The following is a 24852-nucleotide window of genomic DNA, read 5'->3' as shown; positions in this document are numbered from 1 at the left end:
GTTAGAGCTACAGACACACAAAACCGTATGTTGTCAGTCAGGCTTATTAGAAGTACTTTTAAACCGTCTAAATTCCAGCATCAAGACTATATTTTAGGCAACAAACTTGTCATTAGAAAATACACTATTGGGATGTATTTGAAATGTTTAAAAGTAGTACAATAATCAAATGTGTAAAGGACAAATACAAAGAAGAAAGATAAGTCACCCTTGCACTCTGCCTGTTAGCTTTTCTCTGGTCATCGGGAAGAGGCGGCATTGGGTAAGGGTATCTCCTACTGGATGCAATCGATCCTGTAGAGGAAGTGGGGGACTTAGCAGGAGACAGTGTCCTGCAAGGAGAAAACAAATATTCTTATTATAAAAATGTTGCTGTTATGCTGTTGTTTGTTGCGGTTGCTGTCGCTTCAGCGTTAGTTTTTCTACACTGTACGTAACACTATCGTGTTCAAACAACTGTGTGCAGTAAGTGCACTCATGCTTCTCTTACATGCTTTTTAACAACATGTAGTCAATATTACAACTAATAATAATAATAACAATGATAATGATAATAATATGAGGAGCCCATGAGCAAAGATGTACATGGTGCTGGCATAAAGAGTGAAGGAGCCACACTGAATTGAACCACAGGAGCTTGTTTCTACTACATTCACAACATAACAGTGGAGGAGAGAGATTGCTGCTGCTGTAAGAGAAGATATTTATCATATTTACGGCTGTTGACACACGCAAAATTATTTATTGTAAGTCTTCAATGATGTACCCCACCTTAAGAGTGTTTTGAGATAAGAGCAGTCCCTCTGGTAATTGTTATGCTTTGAGTAGCAAGCAAAAATTTGAGTTACAAGCATCCCCGCCATTAGTTGACATAGCGAATGTCACAGTAAGATCGGACAAAAACATCTTGTCTGACTCGCTCTAATTATTATTATTATTATTATTAGCTTATAGCTAGAGATGGACATAACTTTGTTTTTGCAAGCACGAGAAGGAAGGAAGTGATTGTGAAGGACAGTGTTGAGAAGTGTATGATATTCAATGAATATCATACAACTTGGTGAAGCAAAGTTACTGTTAGTCTGCACCATACTGTCTAATTCTAGCCAAGAATGTTAAAATACCGTATTTTCCAGACTAAAGAGCCACATACCCATTTGAGAAGAAAAACATATTTTTCATATATTAGCTGCACAGGATAGAAAAATGGTTAATCACGCAAAATAGAAGTCATCGTCATGCACTAGCCATGAAAGTTAGCTCAATCAGCTAAACAGACTCAATAACTCTACGGTGAAGTTTTGGTGATTTACTGAGGAATTTGTGAAACTGAAACAATACAAAAAAGAATGCCATTGTACGTTTGTAAGATAATAATGCTACACAGACACTCGTAGACATGTTAGCATATTAGCTAATGCGAATGACGCTAGCTTCAGCAGTCGATTATGTCAACATTGGCACACAAGCTTGTGATCACGGTGCCGCTATAAATAATATATATATATCCATCCATCCATCCATCCATCTTCTTCCGCTTATCCGAGGTCGGGTTGCGGGGGCAGCAGCCTAAGCAGGGAAGCCCAGACTTCCCTCTCCCAAGCCACTTCGTCCAGCTCCTCCCGGGGGATCCCGAGGCGTTCCCAGGCCAGCCGGGAGACATAGTCTTCCCAACGTGTCCTGGGTCTTCCCCGTGGCCTCCTACCGGTCGGACGTGCCCTAAACACCTCCCGAGGGAGGCGATCCGGTGGCATCCTGACCAGATGCCCGAACCACCTCATCTGGCTCCTCTCGATGTGGAGGAGCAGCGGCTTTACTTTGAGCTCCCCCCGGATGACAGAGCTTCTCACCCTATCTCTAAGGGAGAGCCCTGCCACTCGGCGGAGGAAACTCATTTCGGCCGCTTGTACCCGTGATCTTGTCCTTTTGGTCATAACCCAAAGCTCATGACCATAGGTGAGGATGGGAACGTAGATCGACCGGTAAATTGAGAGCTTTGCCTTCCGGCTCAGCTCCTTCTTCACCACAACGGATCGATACAGCGTCCGCATTACTGAAGATGCCGCACCGATCCGCCTGTCGATCTCACGATCCACTCTTCCCTCACTCGTGAACAAGACTCCGAGGTACTTGAACTCCTCCACTTGGGGCAAGATCTCCTCCCCAACCCGAAGATGGCATTCCACCCTTTTCCGGGCGAGAACCATGGACTCGGACTTGGAGGTGCTGATTCTCATCCCAGTCGCTTCACACTCGGCTGCGAACCGATCCAGCGAGAGCTGAAGATCCTGGCCAGATGAAACCATCAGGACCACATCATCTGCAAAAAGCAGAGACCTAATCCTGCAGCCACCAAACCAGATCCCCTCAACGCCTTGACTGCGCCTAGAAATTCTGTCCATAAAAGTTATGAACAGAATCGGTGACAAAGGGCAGCCTTGGCGGAGTCCAACCCTCACTGGAAACGTGTCCGACTTACTATGCGGACCAAGCTCTGACACTGATCATACAGGGAGCGGACCGCCAAAATCAGACAGTCCGATACCCCATACTCTCTGAGCACTCCCCACAGGACTTCCCGAGGGACACGGTCGAATGCCTTCTCCAAGTCCACAAAACACATGTAGACTGGTTGGGCAAACTCCCATGCACCCTCAAGGACCCTGCCGAGAGTATAGAGCTGGTCCACAGTTCCACGACCAGGACGAAAACCACACTGTTCCTCCTGAATCCGAGGTTCGACTATACGGCGTAGCCTCCTCTCCAGTACACCTGAATAGACCTTACCGGGAAGGCTGAGGAGTGTGATCCCACGATAGTTAGAACACACCCTCCGGTTCCCCTTCTTAAAGAGAGGAACCACCACCAGAGGTACCGCCCCCGATGTCCACGCGATGCTGCAGAGTCTTGTCAACCAAGACAGCCCCACAGCATCCAGAGCCTTAAGGAACTCCGGGCGGATCTCATCCACCCCCGGGGCCTTGCCACCGAGGAGCTTTTTAACTACCTCAGCAACCTCAGCCCCAGAAATAGAAGAGTCCACCACAGATTCCCCAGGCACTGCTTCCTCATAGGAAGACGTGTTGGTGGGATTGAGGAGGTCTTCGAAGTATTCCCTCCACCGATCCACAACATCCGCAGTCGAGGTGAGCAGAACACCATCCTCACCATACACGGTGTTGATAGTGCACTGCTTCCCCTTCCTGAGGCGGCGGATGGTGGTCCAGAATCGCTTCGAAGCCGTCCGGAAGTCGTTTTCCATGGCTTCCCCGAACTCCTCCCATGTCCGAGTTTTTGCCTCCGCAACCGCTGAAGCCGCACACCGCTTGGCCTGTCGGTATCTGTCCGCTGCCTCAGGAGTCCTATGAGCCAAAAGAACCCGATAGGACTCCTTCTTCAGCTATATATATATATATATATATATATATATATATATAAATAATATATATATATATAAATAATATATATATATATATATATATATATATATATATATATATATATATATATATATGTATGTATATATATATATGTATATATATATATATATATATATATATATATATATATGTATGTATATATATATATATATATATATCCATCCATCCATCCATTTTCTACCGCTTATTCCCTTTTGGGGTCGCGGGGGGCGCTGGAGCCTATCTCAGCTACAACCGGGTGGAAGGCGGGGTACACCCTGGACAAGTCGCCACCTCATCGCAGGGCCAACATATATATATATATATATATATATATATATATATATATATTAGAGATGTCCGATAATATTGGACTGCCGATATTATCGGCCGATAAATGCTTTAAAATGTAATATCGGAAATTATCGGTATCGGTTTCAAAAAGTAAAATTTATGACTTTTTAAAACGCCGCTGTGTACGTGGATGTAGGGAGAAGTACAGAGCGCCAATAAACCTTAAAGGCACTGCCTTTGCGTGCCGGCCCAGTCACATAATAACTACGGCTTTTCACACACACAAGTGAATGCAAGCATCAGCCATACAGGTCACACTGAGGGTGGCCGTATAAACAACTTTAATACTGTTACAAATATGCGCCTCACTGTGAACCAACACCAAACAAGAATGACAAACACATTTCGGGAGAACATCCGCACCGTAACACAACATAAACACAACAGAACAAATACCCCGAACCCTTTGCAGCACTAACTCTTCCGGGACGCTAGAGTTTAAAAAAAGCTGGCACAAGTGGCAAAAAAGAATGAGAAAATTGAGGGATGCTCTTATTTGGAACTTCCCACAGGTGAACAGGCTAATTGGGAACAGGTGGGTGCCATGATTGGGTATAAAAGCAGCTTCCATGAAATGCTCAATCATTCACAAAGAAGGAGGGTCACCAGTTTGTGAACAAATGCGTGAGGAAATTGTCGAACAGTTTAAAAACAACATTTCTCAGTGAGCTATTGCAAGGAATTTAGGGATTTCACCATCTACGGTCCGTAATAATCAGGCATAATAATCATACTTGCCAACCTTGAGACCTCCGAATACGGGTGATTGGGGTGGGGGGGGGGGGGTGGGCGGGGCCGGGGTTAAGGGGGGAGGAGTGTATTTATAGGTAGAATTCACTGAAATTAAAGTATTTCTATTTATATATATATATATATATATATATATATATATATATATATATATATATATATATATATATATATAGTACAGTACACAGTAATGAAAACACAGTTGTTCTACTAACTGTACTGTTGTACTGCTGCTTACTTTAAAAAAAAATAACACTTACCTTTCACTATTTGAGTAACCTTTGTTCTGCCATTTGAGTACTGGCAAGCGATCTCTGAATCCGGGAACATATCCTTCACAGATTTGTTAAAAACATCTGCAAATGAGAACGGGATGTTGCTTGCAAAGTGGCCCATAATACTGCGTTGCCGCCGCCTTGTGCTTCTCTGACCGTTCATGAGTGACTATATCCATTCGGCCACCGTGTTATGGGTTATAGATAAACCTATGGATAACAGAGACATATATAAGAGTCTCCTTTTCAGGTGAGAGGACGCTAAAGGCACACCCCCAATATTGTTTGTCCGGCTGGAAATTTTAGACATTACTCCTTGCCGTAGTTTTGAAGCAATACATGATGGGAATCCGGATGTTGTGTATCCGGATGTTGTGTGTCAGAGTATTAACGTGCCGGCTGGAATAAACACACGCTGAGAAATAGCTCCGTGCCTGCCTACTTTATGGGTTATAGATAAACCTATGGATAACGGAGACATATATAATAGTCTCCTTTTCAGGTGAGAGACGACGCTAATGGCAGTGCCTTTAAGGCACGCCCCCAATATAGTTGTCCGGCTGGAAATCGGGAGAAATTCGGGAGAACGGTTATCCCAGGAGATTTTCGGTAGAGGCACTGAAATTCGGGAGTCTCGCGGAAAATTCGGGAGGGTTGGCAAGTACGACAGTGTTTCCCACAGGACAGGCATCTATTTGTGGTGGTGTGGTCGGCGGGTGGGGAGTGGGGGGGGGGTGGCGGCGGCAGCGGCGGCGATGACCAAGAAGAACGCGGAGTTGGAATATAATTACAACATTTTATGTACATATTTATATACAGATTTGAACAATTAGTGATTCACTGAAATATATTTATTAATTGTGGTTCTTACAAAAAATATATCTTATAAAATATAAAAGCTAAAATGTCTCTTAAAGCTCTGCCCCTTTAATTAGTGAATACTAAATAATTTAACTTTAGCCTACTACTACAACCATATTATTTACCAGCAACATGAAGTGAAACAGAGGCAGAGGTGTCCTGCCACAGTCAGTCAACCTCCTCCTCCTTCTGCTGCTGCTGCTGAACAGGTCGCACCTGTGGTCCGGACTGTAGGCCTACCTCCTCTCCAAGTCGAGCCCTTTTCGGCCGTTGAAAATATTTTTCTATACTCATCTGTGTGAAGGAGTGAACATCCAACATTAGAATTTATTACTAACGAGCAGAACCGCTCTATGTACAGTGCCGTCTAACCTTAAGCGGCAGCAGCTCAACACATGCAGGGTTCAACGTTAAGGTTTTTTTCTACTTGCCTGACTTCTCAAATCTACTTGCCCCAATATTTTTACTTGTCCTGCCTAGGTTTTTTTCTGGCTGTGTAGTGCTCATGGCTTATATCTTACTAGAATCCTTCCCGTTGACTATTTACAACACTACACAGTATTTATTATTATTATTATTATTATTATTATCTATAATTACATTTAAATGGCATTGCATACATGTAAAATTAAATGCTATTTCACATTATTTGACCAGCAGCAGTTACACTCATCTGAACAGGTCAGCCACCTTTTTAAAGCCCGATCACAGTTGAAATCTTGAAATGAACGGCCTTTAATGGCCAAAACATTAACCTGGACAACATTTTAACAACTGGTTGGCTCAGATTTTATTATTTTCATTGCATTCACATGCTACAGTGGACAATTTAGCTTCAGTCCATGTGTGTTTATTGACAACAGGGTTATAACCTGGACACGTTAGCTCGTCGGTATGAAAACAGGTGACCGAGTCAAACAGCGGCGGTGTTAATGAAGTAGCGTCAGGCTGCTCACCGTCAGTGAAACGCTCGGTGAAATCGCGGATTAACGTTAAATATATGATGAGCCGCGAGCGATGCAGCTATAACCTATCTACTTATAACACCTGTAAAAATGAAGCAATGCTACCACGCTAGCAAGCGTTAGCTAGCCGGCTATGAGCCACCAAGCTGCTAACTATCGCCAAAAGGCACCATTTAAGTTTTTTTCCCCATGGCATCCTGGATCAAGGCTTTCAGCAGCTTTTGGACGTTTGAGGTAGAAACGTAGGAAGCGCCATCATTATGAAAAGTAGCGGGCGAGTATTTTGATTCCGTCCGTCCGTCCGTCCCTCTTCTTCTTCTTCTTCGGGCCCACCAGGTGAATTAAGTGCTATTGGCGGAGTTACAATGCATAGTAGGCTACCGCCACCTACTGCACCGGAGGTGTAACTACAAGCAACATTCACAGACAGTCCCATTGCTTTTATGAGCGGTCGAGCGAGTCAAAAGCCGAAAAATCCATTTGTGGCGGACATAATTCTTTCGTGGCGGGCCGCCACAAATAAATGAATGTGTGGGAAACACTGTATGATAATAATAGGTTCAGACAAGCTGGAGAAATCCCTGCACGTAAGCGATGATATTACGGACCTTCGATCCCTCAGGCGGTACTGCATCAAAAACCGACATCAGTGTGTAAAGGACATGGGCTCAGAAACACTTCAGAAAACCACTGTTAGTAACTACAGTTTGTCGCTACATCTGTAAGTGCAATTTAAAACTCTATGCAAAGCCAAAGCCATTTATCAACAACACTCAGAAACGCTGCTGGCTTCGCTGGGCCAAAGCTCATCTAAGATGGACTGATGCAAAGGGTAAAAGTGTTTTGTGGTCTGACGTGTCCACATTTCATATTGTTTTTGGAAACTGTGGACGTTGTGTCCTCCGGAACAAAGAGGAAAGAACCATTCGGATTGTTCTATGCGCAAAGTTCAAAAGCCAGCATCTGTGATGGTATGGGGGTGTATTGTGCCCAAGGCATGGGTAACTTACACATCTGTGAAGACACATTTAATGCTGAAAGGTACATACAGGTTTTGGAGCAACATATGTTGCCATCCAAGCAAAGTTATCATGGACGCCCCTGCTTATTTCAGCACGCTGTTGTGTTGCGTGGCTTCACAGTAAAAGAGTGCAGGTACTAACTAGCTGGCCTGCCTGGTGCAATTATATCATCCTTGTCATAACAGTCAACATGCAGACAAATATAATATGTAATATTATAAAATATGTTTTTGATTACATCCAAATAAAATGTGTCAAAGAAAAAACAGGAGCAAGGCAAACAAAAAGGGACAATTCAAGTCTTTTTGACATTAAGGTTTGATATGTATCTGTTGTTCTTTGAATTTGCTTGGCCAAACCACAAATGAAAGCAAAATGTCGGGGAGATTGTAGACAAGCATGGCGGGTCTGAGATAATACCTAAGGTACGTTCCTTGTGTGTTTTTATTCACATCACATTATTTACATCATAAAAGTCTGTTTTGTCGCGAGGAGTTAAATACCTGTGGGAGTGTGAGGGGTGGCAGACACAAAACAAAGACAGGAAATGTAAGAATGAAATAAAATGGAAAGAATAGTAAAAGATAAGTCTGTGAGTGTTGGGGAGAGAGAAATAGGAGATATTTAGACATCCTGACAGTGCAATGCAACTGGACAGTGGCTGGACCCTCACTGTTGTTTCAGATGGAAATGAAGCTATGAAGGAAAATAACGCACGCACGCACACACACATCATCCTCATTATGCATTCCAGGGCTCAGTTACATGTCATTCCAAGCTTCGCTTTAGGGCCACTTAAGTCTCATGCTTGTAGCGCAAACTGATGCAAGACACAGCCAGTACACAGTGTGCTCATCATGGTTCATTAACTTGATCTCATATTTATAAAGCTCATTTAACAACAAAACATGACAATATTGTTTGACAAGTGTCACTTTTATTTTGCCTATAACTAAATAACTAAAACATGAATGATGCTGCCTGGGCTCCATATAAGTGTGCGCTGCTTTTAAAGATACATTGCACATTTAATTGTCATATTGCAGCATTCAGGGGAGTTTGACAGTTATACCCACATTCCCTTGCGGCCACTTATCTAAATTAAATTTTAAGTGTTTGTTGTTCTTGTTACCCACATACAATGGTATTTCATTGTTACAGTACATGCTGTGCTGTTTACTTAAAGAGCAATTTCCCTAAAGGGGAACTGCACTTTTTTGGGAATTTTGCCTATCGTTCACAATCACTATGAAAGACATACGACGGATGCATTTTTTTATGCATTCTAAATAGTAAATAAATGCAATTAAAAGTCAGCTTATAATGGAGCCTATGGGAGCCGCTCTATTCTTAAAAAAAACTTCCAACCACCCCCATTAAGGTTTTAATTACATACTGTAAGTATATATGTAATGTAGTAACAGGCACATTTATAATAACATTTAGTATTTACTGTGGAGCCTCACTCATGCACCGCCTGACAGGTAGGCACCTCACAGGGGAGGAGCCAGGGAATGGAGGCAGAGTGGAACACGGAAGACAACGCCCCAGCTTTGGCCGCATCATCATTCCCCTGTACCTGCTCAATTAGCCTGAAGTGTCACCAGCTGTGCGGCCAGGTGGGGCCCAGCTACAAACCTTTCTTAATTCTGCCTCATTCAGGTCTGGCTCTCCTCTGTGTCAAGGCAGGTGCATCAGGCGGTAAGTGAGACATCCACTATTTCCCCACTAAGGACATTACTGGTGACATTTTTTTTTACTTATGTTGTGTTTCTCTTTTTTTATAGGCAATTACCTATGACTAGTGATGGGTTGATGAGGCGTCATGAAGCGTTTCAAAACATTGCAAAACTGTATTGATACGGTGTCGATACTGTGTCACTAAATACTGACATCTGCTGGACATTAAAAATCCCTACAGGCAACCTATGGACCGACTCAACTGACACTGATTTTATGACCTAGTACAGTGGTTCTCAAATGGGGGTACGCGTACCCCTGGGGGTACTTGAAGGTATGCCAAGGGGTACGTGAGATTTTTTTTAAATATTCTAAAAATAGCAACAATTCAAAAATCATTTATAAATATATTTATTGAATAATACTTAAACAAAATATGAATGTAAGTTCATAAACTCAGTGAAGCACAAGCTCAGGTTTGTCACTAAAATGTCTGTCAAAAAGAACTGTGAAAAGAAATGCAACAATGCAATATTCAGTGTTGACAGCTAGATTGTTTGTGGACATGTTCCATAAATATTGATGTTAAAGATTTTTTTTTTTGTGAATAAATGTTTAGAATTAAGTTCATGAATCCAGATGGAGCTCTAATACAATCCCCAAAGAGGGCACTTTAAGTTGATGATTATTTCTATGTGTAGAAATCTTTATTTATAATTGAATCACTTGTTTATTTTTCAACAAGTTTTTAGTTATTTTTATATCTTTTTTTCCAAATAGTTCAAGAAAGACCACTACAAATGAGCAATATTTTGCACTGTTATACAATTTAATAAATCAGAAACTGATGACATAGTGCTGTATTTTACTTCTTTATCTTTTTTTTTTTTCAACCAAAAATGCTTTGCTCTGATTAGGGGGTACTTGAATTAAAAAAAAATTCACAGGGGGTACATTGCTGAAAAAAAGTTGAGAACCACTGACCTAGTATATACAATAATATAAGCCAAGTCATTGTATTTCATTTAGGATTATTTCATAACTTCATTTAAATAAAAATATATTTTTTGTCTTTTTTAGATACAGTCAATAAATAATGTGAACATGCATCATAACATGGAAATCTAAGAGAATGTGTTGTGAATGAGGACCTGGAATTTTTTTTTTTTTTTTACACATTTTTATTTTTTTTTTAAAACAGTTTTTCCAACGTATTCAATTTTAGACGCTTTCTCTTCTTAGTTATTATTTCTCCGGCTGTAGAAAAGACCCTTTCACAGGGCACAGAGGAGGCGTCAGTGCGACACAGTTCGCGTATCGGTCACGTGACCAAAACAGCTCATGATCGGTCACGTGACTTTCTAAAAGCGGTACGCGCACCGACACAGGGTTTCGCTCTATGAGCTCGACGCATGCGCCGATGCATCGGTGTTGCCGGACCCATCACTACCTATGACATATAAAGAAGTGTGCTGTGTGAAGGATTGAGAGCCCCGGATGGGAGATATTTATGTTTGTTAATGGCATACTTGCCAACCTTGAGACCTCCGATTTCGGGAGGTGGGGGGTGGGGCGGGGGCTGTGGTTAAGATATATATATATATATATATATATATATATATATATATATATATATATATATATATAAGAAATACTTGACTTTCAGTGAATTCTAGCTATATATATATATATATATGGTTGGGCATTACACCAATAATAATATAAGGACACGGAAACGTCGGTTGCTCTGTAGCTTCACTTTTACTATTCTCCAGGTCAACAACAACACTGTATGATACAGGAAGTGACATCAAGAGCAGGAGGCATGACGGTAACTCAGCAGGGACAAAACTAGGACTGTTAATACACAACATCCCTCCCCTTTTACTTTTAAGGTTCCCTTAACAAAAAATAAAATAACAAAATCAAAGCCAACTTCAAAATACACGTTAGTCTCTTTTGTGAAATATAAACTGTTCAACGATAACTTTAACCAAATACAACACTTGCCTGAACTAGAGAATGAGGGTGGACTACCTCAATCCCAAACTGAACCCTGGGGATTATTCTGCCCCAATGACACGGGTCAGCGCCTAGACTACAATGACAGTCTATCTGGGGGTCGTCTTTCTCGTTGAGGGTAAACACGACCTCTAGGCACTTCGGTCACTGTAGATGGTGTGGGTTCTGGTCTGGGTGAAGTGAAACCTGAGGCAGGTACTCGTGCAGGTTCTGGTGTGCTAGGAGCAAATCCAGGTGTACTTCGAACAGCAGCCGTGTCTGGGGTTTGAGGCTGCTCCAGGGAAGGACACAGCTCCGGAACAAAAGATGTCGGCTGGCGTGAGTCATCATGAGACCCAGAAGTGTGCAGCAGTTGGTCGAGGTGCCTTCTCCAGATGCGATGGTCACTGGTTTCTACAGTATATGAGACAGGACCTGTTTTGGAAACAATGGTCGCAGGCACCCACTTTATATCGTTGGTGTAGTTCCTAGCAAGAACCCGGTCTCCTACCATGAAGCTCCGCAATTTTGCATTTGCCCGTCTTTCCACTTGAGCCTTCTGTTGCTGGTGCACAACCTCTCTTGTCTTTTGAGGTTTCAGGAGATCTAGTCGAGTGTGGAGTTGTCTCTTGAACATCGCTGAGGCAGGGGACACCTTAGTGGTAGCATGAGGGGTGTTTCGATATGCCAACAAGAAAGCATTGAGGCGCCTGTTAAGGGTTTGCGTGCTTGGAGAGGACTTGAGAGCTTTCTTCAGAGCCTGTACAAATCTTTCCGCAAGCCCATTTGTAGCCGCATGATAGGGCGCAGACTTGATGTGCTGAATACCATTCTCCTCCATAAATGCCTTAAATTCTTCTGACACCAGTTGTGGACCATTGTCGCTAACCAACTGCTGTGGCAGACCATTATGACTGAAAATGGATCTCAACTCTTCAATGGTTCTCTCTGACGAGGTGCTCTTCATGACAGCGACCTCAGGCCATTTGCTATGAGCATCAATTACAACGAAGAACATGTGGTTCTCCAGTGGTCCAGCAAAATCAACATGGACTCTTTGCCATGGTTCCTCAGGCCAATCCCACGGATGCAAGGGAGCCAGCTGTGGGAGGTTTCTCAGTTTCTGGCAGGCAGAGCATGACTTGGCTTTTTCTTCTATAGCTGCATCCAGGCTTGGCCACCAGAAATAGCTGCGTACCATTTCTTTCATTCGCACTACACCACAGTGCCCCGAGTGAAGCTCATCAAGCACTTTTGCTCTTAATGGTGGAGGAATAATGAAACGATAGCCCCACAATAAGCATCCCGACTGGACTGAAAGCTCATTTCTCCTCATCAGATATGGCTTTAAGCTTTGGGTCATATCTCCTTTTCTGCCGCAAGCAATGATGTCCATAACTTCAGACATGATTGGGTCATTGCGAGTGTGTCTCTTCACATGAGCTGAGGTCACTGGGGTAGCAGCCGCTTCCTTGAAGTAGAATATCTCAGCCTGGTTTGGCTCAATGTGTGTGACCGGCAGTGGAAGTCTTGACAGCCCATCAGCATTTCCATGCTGATCTGCCTTCCTATATTTAATGTCGTACTGGTGGGCAGACAGTAAAAGAGCCCATCGTTGCATACGGCTGGCAGCAAGCGATGGAATGCCAGTATGGGAACCAAAAATGGAGGTGAGAGGCCGATGGTCAGTCAGTAGCGTGAATTTTCTGCCATAAAGGTACTGGTGAAATCTTTTCACCCCAAACACTATAGATAGTGCCTCACGCTCAATTTGGGCATAATTGCTTTCTGCTTTACTCAATGTCCTTGATGCAAAAGCGATGGGCCTTTCATCGCCCGATGGCATTATGTGTGACACTACTGCCCCCACACCATAAGGTGAGGCGTCACATGCCAGCTGAATTGGCAATGTGGGGTCAAAATGAGTGAGTACCTCAGATTGTGACAGCGCTGTCTTCACTTCCTTGAAAGCTGTCTCACATTTATACGTCCACTTCCATTTCTTAGTTTTGTTCAGAAATTCATGCAGAGGCTTCAATGCATTTGCAAGGTTAGGCACAAACTTTGCATAGTATGTTAGGAGGCCCAGGAATGACCTTAGCTGACTTACATTCTTCGGAGATGGAGCCTCTACAACAGCCTTCACTTTTGATGGTGCCTTGTGGAGTCCTGTGCTGTCGATTACATGCCCCAGGTATTCAACAGAAGGCTGGAAAAACTCACACTTATCCTTCCGAACTCTCAGGCCATATTCCTCCAATCTTTGCAGTGTGATGTCCAGATTCCTCAAGTGTGACTGCTCATCCGGTCCCGTGATGAGCAGATCATCGAGATAGCACTGGACCCCTGGTATCCCACTGAGAATCTGGTCCATGGCTCTTTGGAACAGTGCTGGGGCAGAGGTAATTCCAAAAGGGAGCCTGCGGTACTTATACAGGCCCTTGTGTGTCACTATAGTCAACAACTCTTGTGACTCTGAATCCACATGCATTTGTAGATAGGCTTGACATAAATCTATCTTACTAAACTTCTGGCCTCCAGCTAGGCCTGCAAAAAGCTCCTCAATAAGGGGCAAGGGATACTTCTCAGCATGTAGGACAGGGTTCAATGTGACTTTAAAGTCACCACAGATCCGTGGAGTTCCATCCTTTTTCATGACTGGAACAATCGGTGTTGCCCATTCGCTTGTGCTCACTGGTTCCAGTACTCCACTCTTCACAAACCTGGCTAATTCTGCCTCCACCTTCGGTTTTATGGCATATGGAACAGGTCTCGCTTTGAAAGCTTTTGGCACGCTTCCTGGTTTCACTGTCAGCTTAACTGTAATGTCTTTCATGCTGCCAAGTTCTCCATCAAAAACGGGGGAATGTGTCTTTAGAATCTCCTGTAGTGGCCCTGTGTCCCCATCCCTAACTAGGAACACTTCCTGCCAATTCAGCCTGAGCTTTTCCAGCCACCGGCGGCCTAGCAATGCTGGCCGTTTGCCTTGAATGATATACAGTGGAAGAGTCTTTTTCTGTCCGTTGTGTTCCACTGTCACATCCACAACTCCCAGCACTGGGACCGGTTCTCCTGTGTAGGTCCTTAACTTCAGCCGGGTTGGTTGTAGCACAAGGTGCTGCAGTTCTTCACTGTAAACAGCTTCTGATACCATCAATACGCGTGAACCAGTGTCTACTTGCATTCTTATAGGATGGTTCTCCAACAGTGGTGTGACCCAATATCCATCATCACTGTCCCTGACAGATAAAACATGTACTGTGATCTCATCATCAGAGTCACAGTCGCTTGGCTCATCCTGGTCACGTTCCACCATATTCACCTGTTTTCTCTTGTTCCGTTGGAAACCACTTTTCTTGGTCTCAGTGTGCTGTTTGCTCGTCTGAGCCTTTTTCGCTTTACAGGCACGTTCGATGTGTCCTTTCTTCCCGCAGTTTCTACAGTCCAAGTCCTTACACCGGCCTCCCACAGCGGTAGCATGGATTGCCAGCTGTCGCCTTGTTTTGTGGCTCCAAAGACAATTTATTAACTTGAACTGAGGCACTTAACTGCTGTGCTTCATGGGCAGCCATCTCCATTGATGTACTTATACGCACAGTCTTTTCCAGGGTTAGATCAGCCTCCGTAAGCAGTCGTTTCTGGATGGCCTCACTGCGTAGACCACACACCAGTCTGTCACGTATGGTGTCATTGAGTGAAAGTCCAAATTCACAATGTTCAGACAACCGTTTCAATACAGCTATGAACTGTGAGACAGATTCACCCTCCTCTTGGTTCCTTTTATGGAATCTGAATCTCTCTGCAATTAGCAGTGGCTTAGGAGAGTAGTGATCCCCCAATATTGTCACTATTTCCCTATAGGATTTGTCTCCTGGCTTGTCAGGCTGGAGTAAACTGCGCAATAGGGTGAATGTTTTACCTCCTACAACACTCAAAAATGTTGGCACCAAAACATCATCTTCAATTTTGTTAGCCAGTACAAAATACTCAAACCTTTCAGTGTATGAACTCCACTGTTCTGTGTCCTCCTCAAAAGGTCCAATATGTCCAATCAGTGCAGCCATGTTCAAAAAAAAAAAATGTCCCCAATATATTCCTCTGCTTCGGAAATTTGATGTATGTCAATGCCTTTTCTTGTCTTCTCTAAGTGTCCTTTACCATGGAAACGTGCCTTTCTCTTGCAATAGAGCTGTGCTCTGTAACATGCTGGTCATCCACTCTCCAGCAAGTAGACAGCACCCCCGCCTGTATCCCGCGGTTGCTCGTTAATGCTCGTCAAAAAAAAACACACGGACGGCCAAGGTAAACAATAAACACACAATGTGAGGACGCACCACCTCGTCGCCAATTGTTATATACCCATATATATGGTTGGGCATTACACCAATAATAATATAAGGACACGGAAACGTCGGTTGCTCTGTAGCTTCACTTTTACTATTCTCCAGGTCAACAACAACACTGTATGATACAGGAAGTGACATCAAGAGCAGGAGGCATGACGGTAACTCAGCAGGGACAAAACTAGGACTGTTAATACACAACAATATATATATATATATATATATATATATATATATATATATATATATATATATATATATATATATATATATATATATATATATAAAATAAATACTTGAATTTCAGTGTTCATTTACAAACTACAACTCACAAACACTTTAGAGTTGGCTCCACCATCAGAATGTGTACTTAAACTTATAAAGATCACATGGATATTATTCAGTGAGTTGATTCACCAAAACTAACCTGTTATACAGGAGGAAAAAGCACACAGGACGTTTCAATTGTTCACAGACTGGTCGCGCTCATCAGAATGACAAGACACTTCCGGTCTGCAGGTGATAGCATTCAATTGGGAAGAAACGCCCTACTGCCCCCTACTGACCAATGTGAATACTGATAAATGTGTAATGACAGCTCCAAAAACGAATTCAAACCACAAAATAAAATAAATAAATCAACACAAAAATGTGAGACATTATAGGTGGGTCACATATGCATGTACAGTAGATGGCAGTATTGTCCTGTTTAAAAGTGTCACAACATTGCTGTTTACGGCAGACGAACTGCTTTACGGTAGACACTGTTGTTGTGTGTTGTCAACACGTCACTCAGGTCCGCCTGAATTTCGGGAGTTTTTCGGGAGAAAATTTGTTTTCGGGAGAGGCGCTGAATTTCGGGAGTTTCCCGGAAAATCCGGGAGGGTTGGCAAGTATGGTTAATGGACACTTTAAGTTTGATACTTCCACACCCTGCCCTTCCTACAAAGGCTTGTGCAATAAATGCCCATTTCAGCTTTCTGCAAACCCGGTCTTAGTGAGAATCAGGTGCCACATTAATGTATTTTGCTCATTTTAAGCATACGCTGCGCATTGATTTCAAAAACGCATTTTTTTTTTTCAAGATGGCTGCGACGAGAGCTAAGCCAATCATCCCAAAATGAGCCGATTAAACGCCTGAAACTATGTGCTTCTAAATAAATACAAGGCTGGAACCTCACGCTGAAGAATCTATTTCAGATTTGGAATCATATATTGATTCATACTATTATAACATGACGACAAAGAAGCGTGGGAGACGCCAGTTGAGTCACTCAAGTGAGTCTGATGATATCACGAAGGACTTAAAAGATATCAGAAGCTCCATTGCAAAAATCAATGAGAAATGAAAAAACCTCGACTTATTGAAGAAACTATCCGAGGATGTGGAGGAGTTTAAACAATCTATGGACTTATAAAGTGCACTTTATAAGCAGGAAAATGCTACGCTACGAGCAGAAGTGAACAGCCTCAGACAGCAAACTTCTGACATCGAAAATACAAATATTAAAGTCACGCAAGATATTTTGGATTAGCAATGTAGGAGTATGCGGAACAATGTCATCATTCACGGAGTTCCCGAGGAAACGTGAGAAACTTATCACCAAAAGGGGGAGTTGGTCCAAACTGTTTTAACATCCCAGCTTAAGATGGAGGGCGCAACAGTGAGGAACATCGGCTTTGGACGTGTTCATCGTATTGGGAAAAAACGACATGCTGGGGGAGAGAAGGTATGTCGCCCAATTGTTGCACATTTTGTTGACCCAAAGAGTAAATCCATGTTAATGGAGCGTGGGAAAGAACTCAAGGGAACGACCTTCTCCATGAGTGACCAGTTTCCAGCCGAGATACTCATTGTTGTATCCAATAATGAATGAGGCTAAAAAGAAAAAACGAACCCGTCTAATTGTGGACAAATTCTACTTCGAAAGTACTCTTTTTAGAAATGCCAGAATTACATACTGGTTGAGTGGCGGTGTTGATAAAATCCAAACGGACTGAAAAGAACATATTGCAACCGCACCAAAACAATGACGCGAAATGATGACGTCATGCATACACAGGTAGTCATGGAAACGTTTAACACCGCCAGAAACCTCGATTAAGTTATTTCAGGTACATTTTTCTTCAGTTCTGTCCCAAATTTATTTTGGGGGGGATGTATTATTGGCCTGGTTCTGTTTTTCCTTTTTATACCACTACTTGATTGATTGGTGATATTTGTTTAGTTTAGTTGTGTTATCTTAGTTTTTTTTCTCTCTTCTACTGTTCTACTTTTTAGCTTTCTCCTCTTATGATTTTGTTTCCATTATATATATTTTTTCTTTAATTTATTTTACTTTCTTTAAGCATGTTTGTTTTGCTATTTAAATTATTAAATTGTCTGGTAAAGAGCAATGGGAGGGGGGAGGTAGGGGGATTGACAAGAAAAAATAACCCAGTTAAATTATACATTGAGAGGACAAATTTACTAAATGTTATGTTTGATAATTTTTGTCACATAAGGAAGAAAACCAGTTAACACACACAAGATATTGCAATGACTGGAAAATGTTTGAGAATTACATATTGGAATGTAAAAGGTGCAAATGAACAGGTGAAACAAAGAAAAATTCTGAAGCATCTAAACAATCTTTCTACTGATATTGCTTTTCTACAGGAAACCCATTTGAAAACTAAACATTTAAAATATCTGAAAAAAGGATAGGTTGGTGTTGGACTGTCCTCCAAAATATCTGGTGTTGCTATAATGTTTAACAAAAAGATTAACTATATTATAAATAGTGTATTTTTAGATCCAGAGGGTAGATATATGATTATTAACTGCCATATAGATAATAACAATATCACACTGGTAAACTTATATGCACTCAATGATGATAAACCTTTCTTTGGTGACATGGAGCTCAAATTGGCAGATTATGTTGAATCTGATATTATGGGTGGAGATCCAAATTTAACAATAAATCCAAAAATGATAAAACTGGTAAGATTGTTAAACCCAATATATCATTTTTTCTCTCTTCTGAAATTAATGCAAACTCTTAACCTAATAGATATTTGGAGAACCTTAAATCCATATGAGAAGGATTTCACTTTTTATTCAAACAGAAATCAGTCATTTTCAAGAATTGATATGTTCTTTGTTCCTAAGGCAATTGTAGGAAACGTGCAGGCTAAAATTCACCCACAAATTATTTCTGATCATAGTCCAATTCAAGTCGACGTAAGCTTTCCTCCTGTCGCTTTCCAATTCAAACAATGGAAAATTAATATTTCTTTATTAGATAGTGAGGAAAATAAATTACGAGTTAAAGAATTTTTCAGATGTTATTAAAAATAACCAGGATTCTGTCTCTGACATCTCTACAATATGGGAAGCACTTAAATGTTGTGTAAGAGGAGAACTTACAGTATTAGGATTGCAAGCTTTAAGAATAAAAAAACAACGTGCTGAAGAAAATGAGTTATTGAATGGAATCAAACAATTGCAGGACACATTGTCCAAACAGTATAATCAGGAAACATGGATCAAACTTTGCAAACAAAGAATGGAATATGATAATATAATAAAGCAGAAGGTTGAATATAAAATTAATAGGGCAAAATTAAAGTTTCATGAATACGGAGAGCAAGCTGGAAAGCTCCTTGCGTTAAGATTAAAGAAGCAGATGACTAGAAATCATATATCTAATATTAAACTTTAAGATTAGTTATTTAAACGCAATACAACTACCATCCTTATCAGAGCATAACAAAAAATCACTGGAGGAACCTATACAATTAATGGAAATTCAAAAAGCTATAAATTAATTTGCAAAAAATAAATCTCCTGGCCCTGATGGCTACATTACAGAATTGTATCAAATATTCAGTGAAGATTTGTCTCCTCTATTATTACAAATGTACCAATCTTCATTTAATAAACAATTGTTTTCTCCAACCTTCAATTTTTCTCATATGTCATTGATACATAAAAAGGATAAAGACCCATTGAATTGCAGTAATTATCGTCCTTTATCCCTAGCCAATATGGACAATAAAATCTTGGCAAAAATCTTAGCCACACGATTATCAAATGTAATAGGAAAATGAATTCATAATGACCAAACTGGCTTCATGGTAGGTCGACAATCTTCAGACAATACAAGGAAATTGTTCAATGTTATTTACTATGCTAGTCTCCCTTATCCCACAGCAGTATGTACTGTTGATGCGGAGAAAGCATTCGACCGCATAAACTGGTCATTTATGTTTTGCACATTACGTAAATTTGGATTTGGAGATAATTTTATACAATGGATTAAGATGCTTTACACAAGACCCATGGCATCAGTCAAAACCAATAATCATATTTCAGAACCTTTTTAGTTAAAAAGAGGAGTAAAACAGGGATGTCCTGCATTTGGATTATTATTTAATTTGGTTATTGAACCCTTAGCTGCAAAAATAAGAAGTGAAAATAATATTCATGGTATAAAAATTGGCCCTCAGTATAATAAGCTATCGATGTATTGTGATGACATAATTCTCTACCTGTCACATGTTAACTCCTCTCTTCACTATATCAATTATGTCATCACTGAATATGGCTGTTTATCAGGGTATAAAGTCAATTGGGACAAATGTGAAATATTACCACTTAATAAACACTGCAAGAAATCAGAAGTTCAGAACTCCAAAATTAAATGGAAAGAGGCAGAAATCATATATCTACGACTACATATTACACCAACCCTTTATGCAAGTAGAGATCTAAATCTTAAACATTTAAAAAATAAGAGAATCCAAAATGGAACGCCGGTCACGTCTCCAAATATCACTTTGGGGTCGGGTGAACATAGTAAAAATGAGTATACTGCCAGCAGTTAATTATATACTGAAAATGATGCCTGTCCTAATTAATAAAAGTTGGTTTAAGAAAATACATACAATGATATCACATTTTATATGGTGTGGAAAGAAGGCCAGTTGTTCATACTTAAGGTTGTCTTGTACACAAGATAAAGGAGGACTACAATTACCAAACTTCTTACATTATTATATCTCCGGTTGTGAACAAGCAAGCCACTTATTCCATTCTTCTGCAGATAAGGACTGGATCAACGTAGAAAAAAATATGTTAATGAATTTGGACATTGACGTGGAGAGCTTATATTATATTAAAACAATACCTATTGAATTGAGGCAAAGCCCAATAGAAGCCGCCTTTTAACATTCTAAAACTGTGCCAGAAAATACTAGGAATCAACCCGATGACATCTGTAAATCCACCGCTTTGGTACAATCCTAATATTATCATTAATAAAAATGTGGTTAAATGGACAACATGGAAAGACAGAGGTATTACTAAACCTCATCATATTATTAATAAAAACTCTTTTAAACCGTTCAATGATTTAGTTGATCAATACAATGTACCCAGAAATCATTTTTTACATTGTATCTCTTTAAAACACGCTGTAAATAAATGCATATCCTCTGAAAGTATGTCCTTAAATAGCCATGAACTGGAAGATGCACTTTTTAATCAAGATACAATTAAGAAATTAAACTTTTATGGAATAATAAATGAACACCACACCAGAAATGCAAGTGATGCATGTGTTCGGAAATGGATGATGGACTTAAACATTTTAGATGAAAGAGACATATCATGGAATATTTGGAAAAATGCCAATATGCCCTTTAGAAGCATTAAAGATAAGCTGACTCAATTTAAGATATTGAATAGATTGTATTTTACATCTTCTCAGCTGTTTAAAATTGGTGTAGTAGATAGCAAGTTATGTATGAAGTGTCAGGCAGCTGAGGGAACTCTTGTTCATTTATTGTGGGAATTTAAGAGAATAAAAGAGTTATGGTTGAAAACAACAAAAGAAGCAATCACATTCCTTAATATAAACATCCCAATGACACTGCAAACTTGAATTCTTGGGGAGCCACATCAATTTAGTAACGTGTCATCAAAGAGTAAAAATGCATTTCTTTCAATATGCATAATAACAAAAAGGGTAATATTTAAAAAATGGATAGCTGTTGATAGTCCAACTCATACTGACTGGTACACACAAGCTATGGAGATGATATCAGTAGAACAAACTGCATTTAGTTTAGATAATAATGAGTCATATATTGGAATATGGGATCCATTATTTAAATTTGTTTCAACTATTAAATGAACCAAAATATGACTTATTATATATTTGTGGAAAATATTGGACACAGTGTGTTGTCAAGCTTATGAGATGTGATGCAAGTGTAAGCCACTGTGACACTATTGTTCATTTCTAATTTTTTAAAACTTTTTTATTAATGTTTTTAATGATAATATCAATGAGGGTTTTTTAATCACTGCTATTTTGAAATTGTTACTAATATTGATGCTGTTGTCGATAATGTTCATTTTTGTTTCACTACATTTGGATTGTTCCGTGTCATGTTTGTGTGTCCTCAATTGCTCTGTTTATTTTTGTTCTTAATGTTGCTGGGACGGGTTTGGTTTTGGAATTGGATTGCATTATTGTGGTATTGTTGTGTATTGTTTTGTTGATTGATTAATAAATTCATTTAAATTTTTTTAATTTTTTTTTAAAACGCATCACAAAGTTCGCTTTTTTTTCAACTACATCACTGAATACTGCTCAGTGCAGACTTCATGAGAGCCAATAACCATAATAAAACATAACTTACAAAGTCTACTGTCATTAACATACCGACTGCTAGGATGTTAATATATTCCCATTTGGATGAAGAATGACTAATAATCCTCACAAAGAGAAGGGGGGTGAAACCAAGCGTCTTTTCATGTTCTCGCCATTTCAGGGTTTAAATTGGTTGTCAAAGTGTACCGACTTGTCGGAATACATCCTCGTTCTACTATCCAGGTGAGAGGCATGATTTAGGATCAACAAAGTTTGACGTGAAAGGAAAGGATGAAGCAGATGATCAGTCGAATATGTCAATATTGGCACACAAGCTTGTGATCACGGTGTCACTATAGTTTGTCTGCATTTAAAAAAAAAAAATCAATAATACTTTGTGAATATTCAAGCCACGACATGTAAATGGGAGTATTGGTGCTTTTTGGATTTTTTTGTATTAGGTTTTATGAGCGGAATAGAGGACCTCCCGTTGGTTCTGCTGTAAGCTGACTTTTATTTACGAGTTAAAATGCATTACCAAAAAAAATACATCAGTCTTCATGTCTTTCACAATGATTATGAACAATAGGCAAAATTCCAAAAATAGTGCATTTGTGAGTGACGTCGCGCATATGGCGTTAAGTCTAACAAACAAACAAAAAAGATAGCACCAAATCTTTCTGTGTGGTCAAAATGTATTTGCAGTGGGCCATCACAACAACAGACAAACTGCCAATATAATGACATTTTTTGAGAGCGAGATCAATGTAACAATGTTCATTATTGTCACTATAACACCATAGTAACCAAACAAGTGTTTGTCTATATGGGCGCTACAGTGACAACAATCATACTGTTTCATTTACATCCCTCACAAAATAGAACATTATCTTTGTAAAGACTGAATTTGTGGCACAGCTTTGCATTAGAACTATAAAGATTGTGGCAGGAGAGTATATCAAGCTTAAACACTCCCTTATTATGCAGCTTTACAGCCACTGGTAAAAACATTCCTTAATGCAGCTTTACAGCCACTGGTGAAAACAGTCTTTATTTTTGAACATTTTATATTTAATATAACATTTTCAAAAAGTACAAAATGTTGACTTGCCAAATATTCAAAAGAGTCTTATACTGCATATTAGGGATGTGACCTTAGAATACCGTAACTTACCATTCAATTCCGATTCTTTGGGTGGCGATTCGATTAAGTATAATTTCTCAATTCAAACTAATTCTCGCATTATATTATGGGTTAAAATGATGATGAAACAGGTTACAGATTACAAAAGCTACTCTTGGCTGCTGACATATTCGTAATTTGCAAAAATCTGCTCAGTGGCCTTGTGGTTAGAGTGTCCGCCCTGAGATCGGTAGGTCGTGAGTTCAAACCCCTGCCGAGTCATACCAAAGACTATAAAAATGGGACCCATTGCCTCCCCTGCCACCAAATGATTCCGGGGCACGGCCACCGCTGCTGCTCACTGCTCCCCTGTAGGGATGGGTCAAATGCAGAGGATAATTTCACCGCACCTGTGTGTGACAATCATTGGCACTTTGACCTTTTCATTTCGCACAGTGAGTAAACTTACTCACTGTGCGAAATTTCTAAAAAAAAGATGGCCGAAAAAAAGTATATACAATTTTTTATTATTTATAAAAAAGATTTTTTTTTAAATAGTTCAAAATCGATTTTTGAAAATGATCAACCAATTTAGGATTGTAATAACAAAAAAAATCAGCACCCTCCACTACCATAAATATTAGGGAATCGCAAACAGGTGTTACTTTTTTTTTTTTTACATTTAAGGAAGTTACGCTACAATTTCACAGTATTTCATTATTGCATACGGTACGTTACAATATTCAATGTAATTTTATGTCATTACTTTTTTATGCTTCTTTGCTGAAAACAAAGCTTTAGCTCAAATTTGCTGTTATTTTATGACTGTAAATATTATCATTCACTGTTTTATTGCTTTTAATGTCAAGGTTGTTTTATTGTGCTAGATAAATAGTTAAAAGTTTGAATTTTTCTTTACTACTCTGTTGGCCACATAATTGTCCTACAAGTTGTTTTTTGTGTTCTAATCCTCTCAGCACTGCCTGCCACGCGGTACTTACTCTGTGGAGTTGGAGCGAGCACGAAACTTCTTTCCTTTCAGTTTCTTGCGATTGCCCCCGAGATTCCCTGCGAAGCGATAAAGAGTAAATATATGAGAAATGACAACATGCATATTGTAGGTGAGTTGGGCGCTACCTTGCCACGAGTTGCTCCTCGGTCGGCCGTTTTCGCAAATGTCAGAGATGTGTTTGGCATCTGGGATTCTCTCGCTCCACGAGTGGGAAAGACCATTAGACCTGCACACAAGGCAAATACACATGATGCCATTGCAGCAGATGACAACCTAATAGTACATAACAGTCACTGAAATCTACATTGAAATATCCTTTGTTGGTCACCCCAATGTTGTGTAATTCTGAATTTGACCACATTTTGGGGAAAAAATTACAGATGACAACCTAATAGTACATAAC

General features: G+C 40.2%; 1 protein-coding gene across 6 annotated transcripts in view; it reads right to left on the bottom strand.

Moving 5' to 3' along the window:
- adam22 (ADAM metallopeptidase domain 22) overlaps positions 1-24852 on the bottom strand; it is a 224930-nt gene that overhangs the window by 9904 nt on the left and 190174 nt on the right. For 5 of the 6 annotated variants that reach the window (XM_061955709.1, XM_061955715.1, XM_061955721.2 and 2 more), the window contains 3 exons: positions 24575-24675; positions 24439-24505; positions 209-332 (listed from right to left, as the gene is read on the bottom strand). In XM_061955709.1, the coding sequence (XP_061811693.1) occupies positions 209-332; positions 24439-24505; positions 24575-24675 (292 nt within the window). Of the gene's footprint in view, positions 1-208; positions 333-24434; positions 24506-24574; positions 24676-24852 lie in introns of those variants that run through there. The other variant, XM_061955737.1, reaches the window with a different exon arrangement.

This window comes from Nerophis lumbriciformis, linkage group LG04 (genome assembly GCF_033978685.3).
Source record: "Nerophis lumbriciformis linkage group LG04, RoL_Nlum_v2.1, whole genome shotgun sequence".
Taxonomy (NCBI): Eukaryota; Metazoa; Chordata; class Actinopteri; order Syngnathiformes; family Syngnathidae; genus Nerophis; species Nerophis lumbriciformis.
The sequence above is the reverse complement of the archived record's forward strand: the minus strand, read 5'-3'. Positions and strand labels throughout refer to the sequence as shown.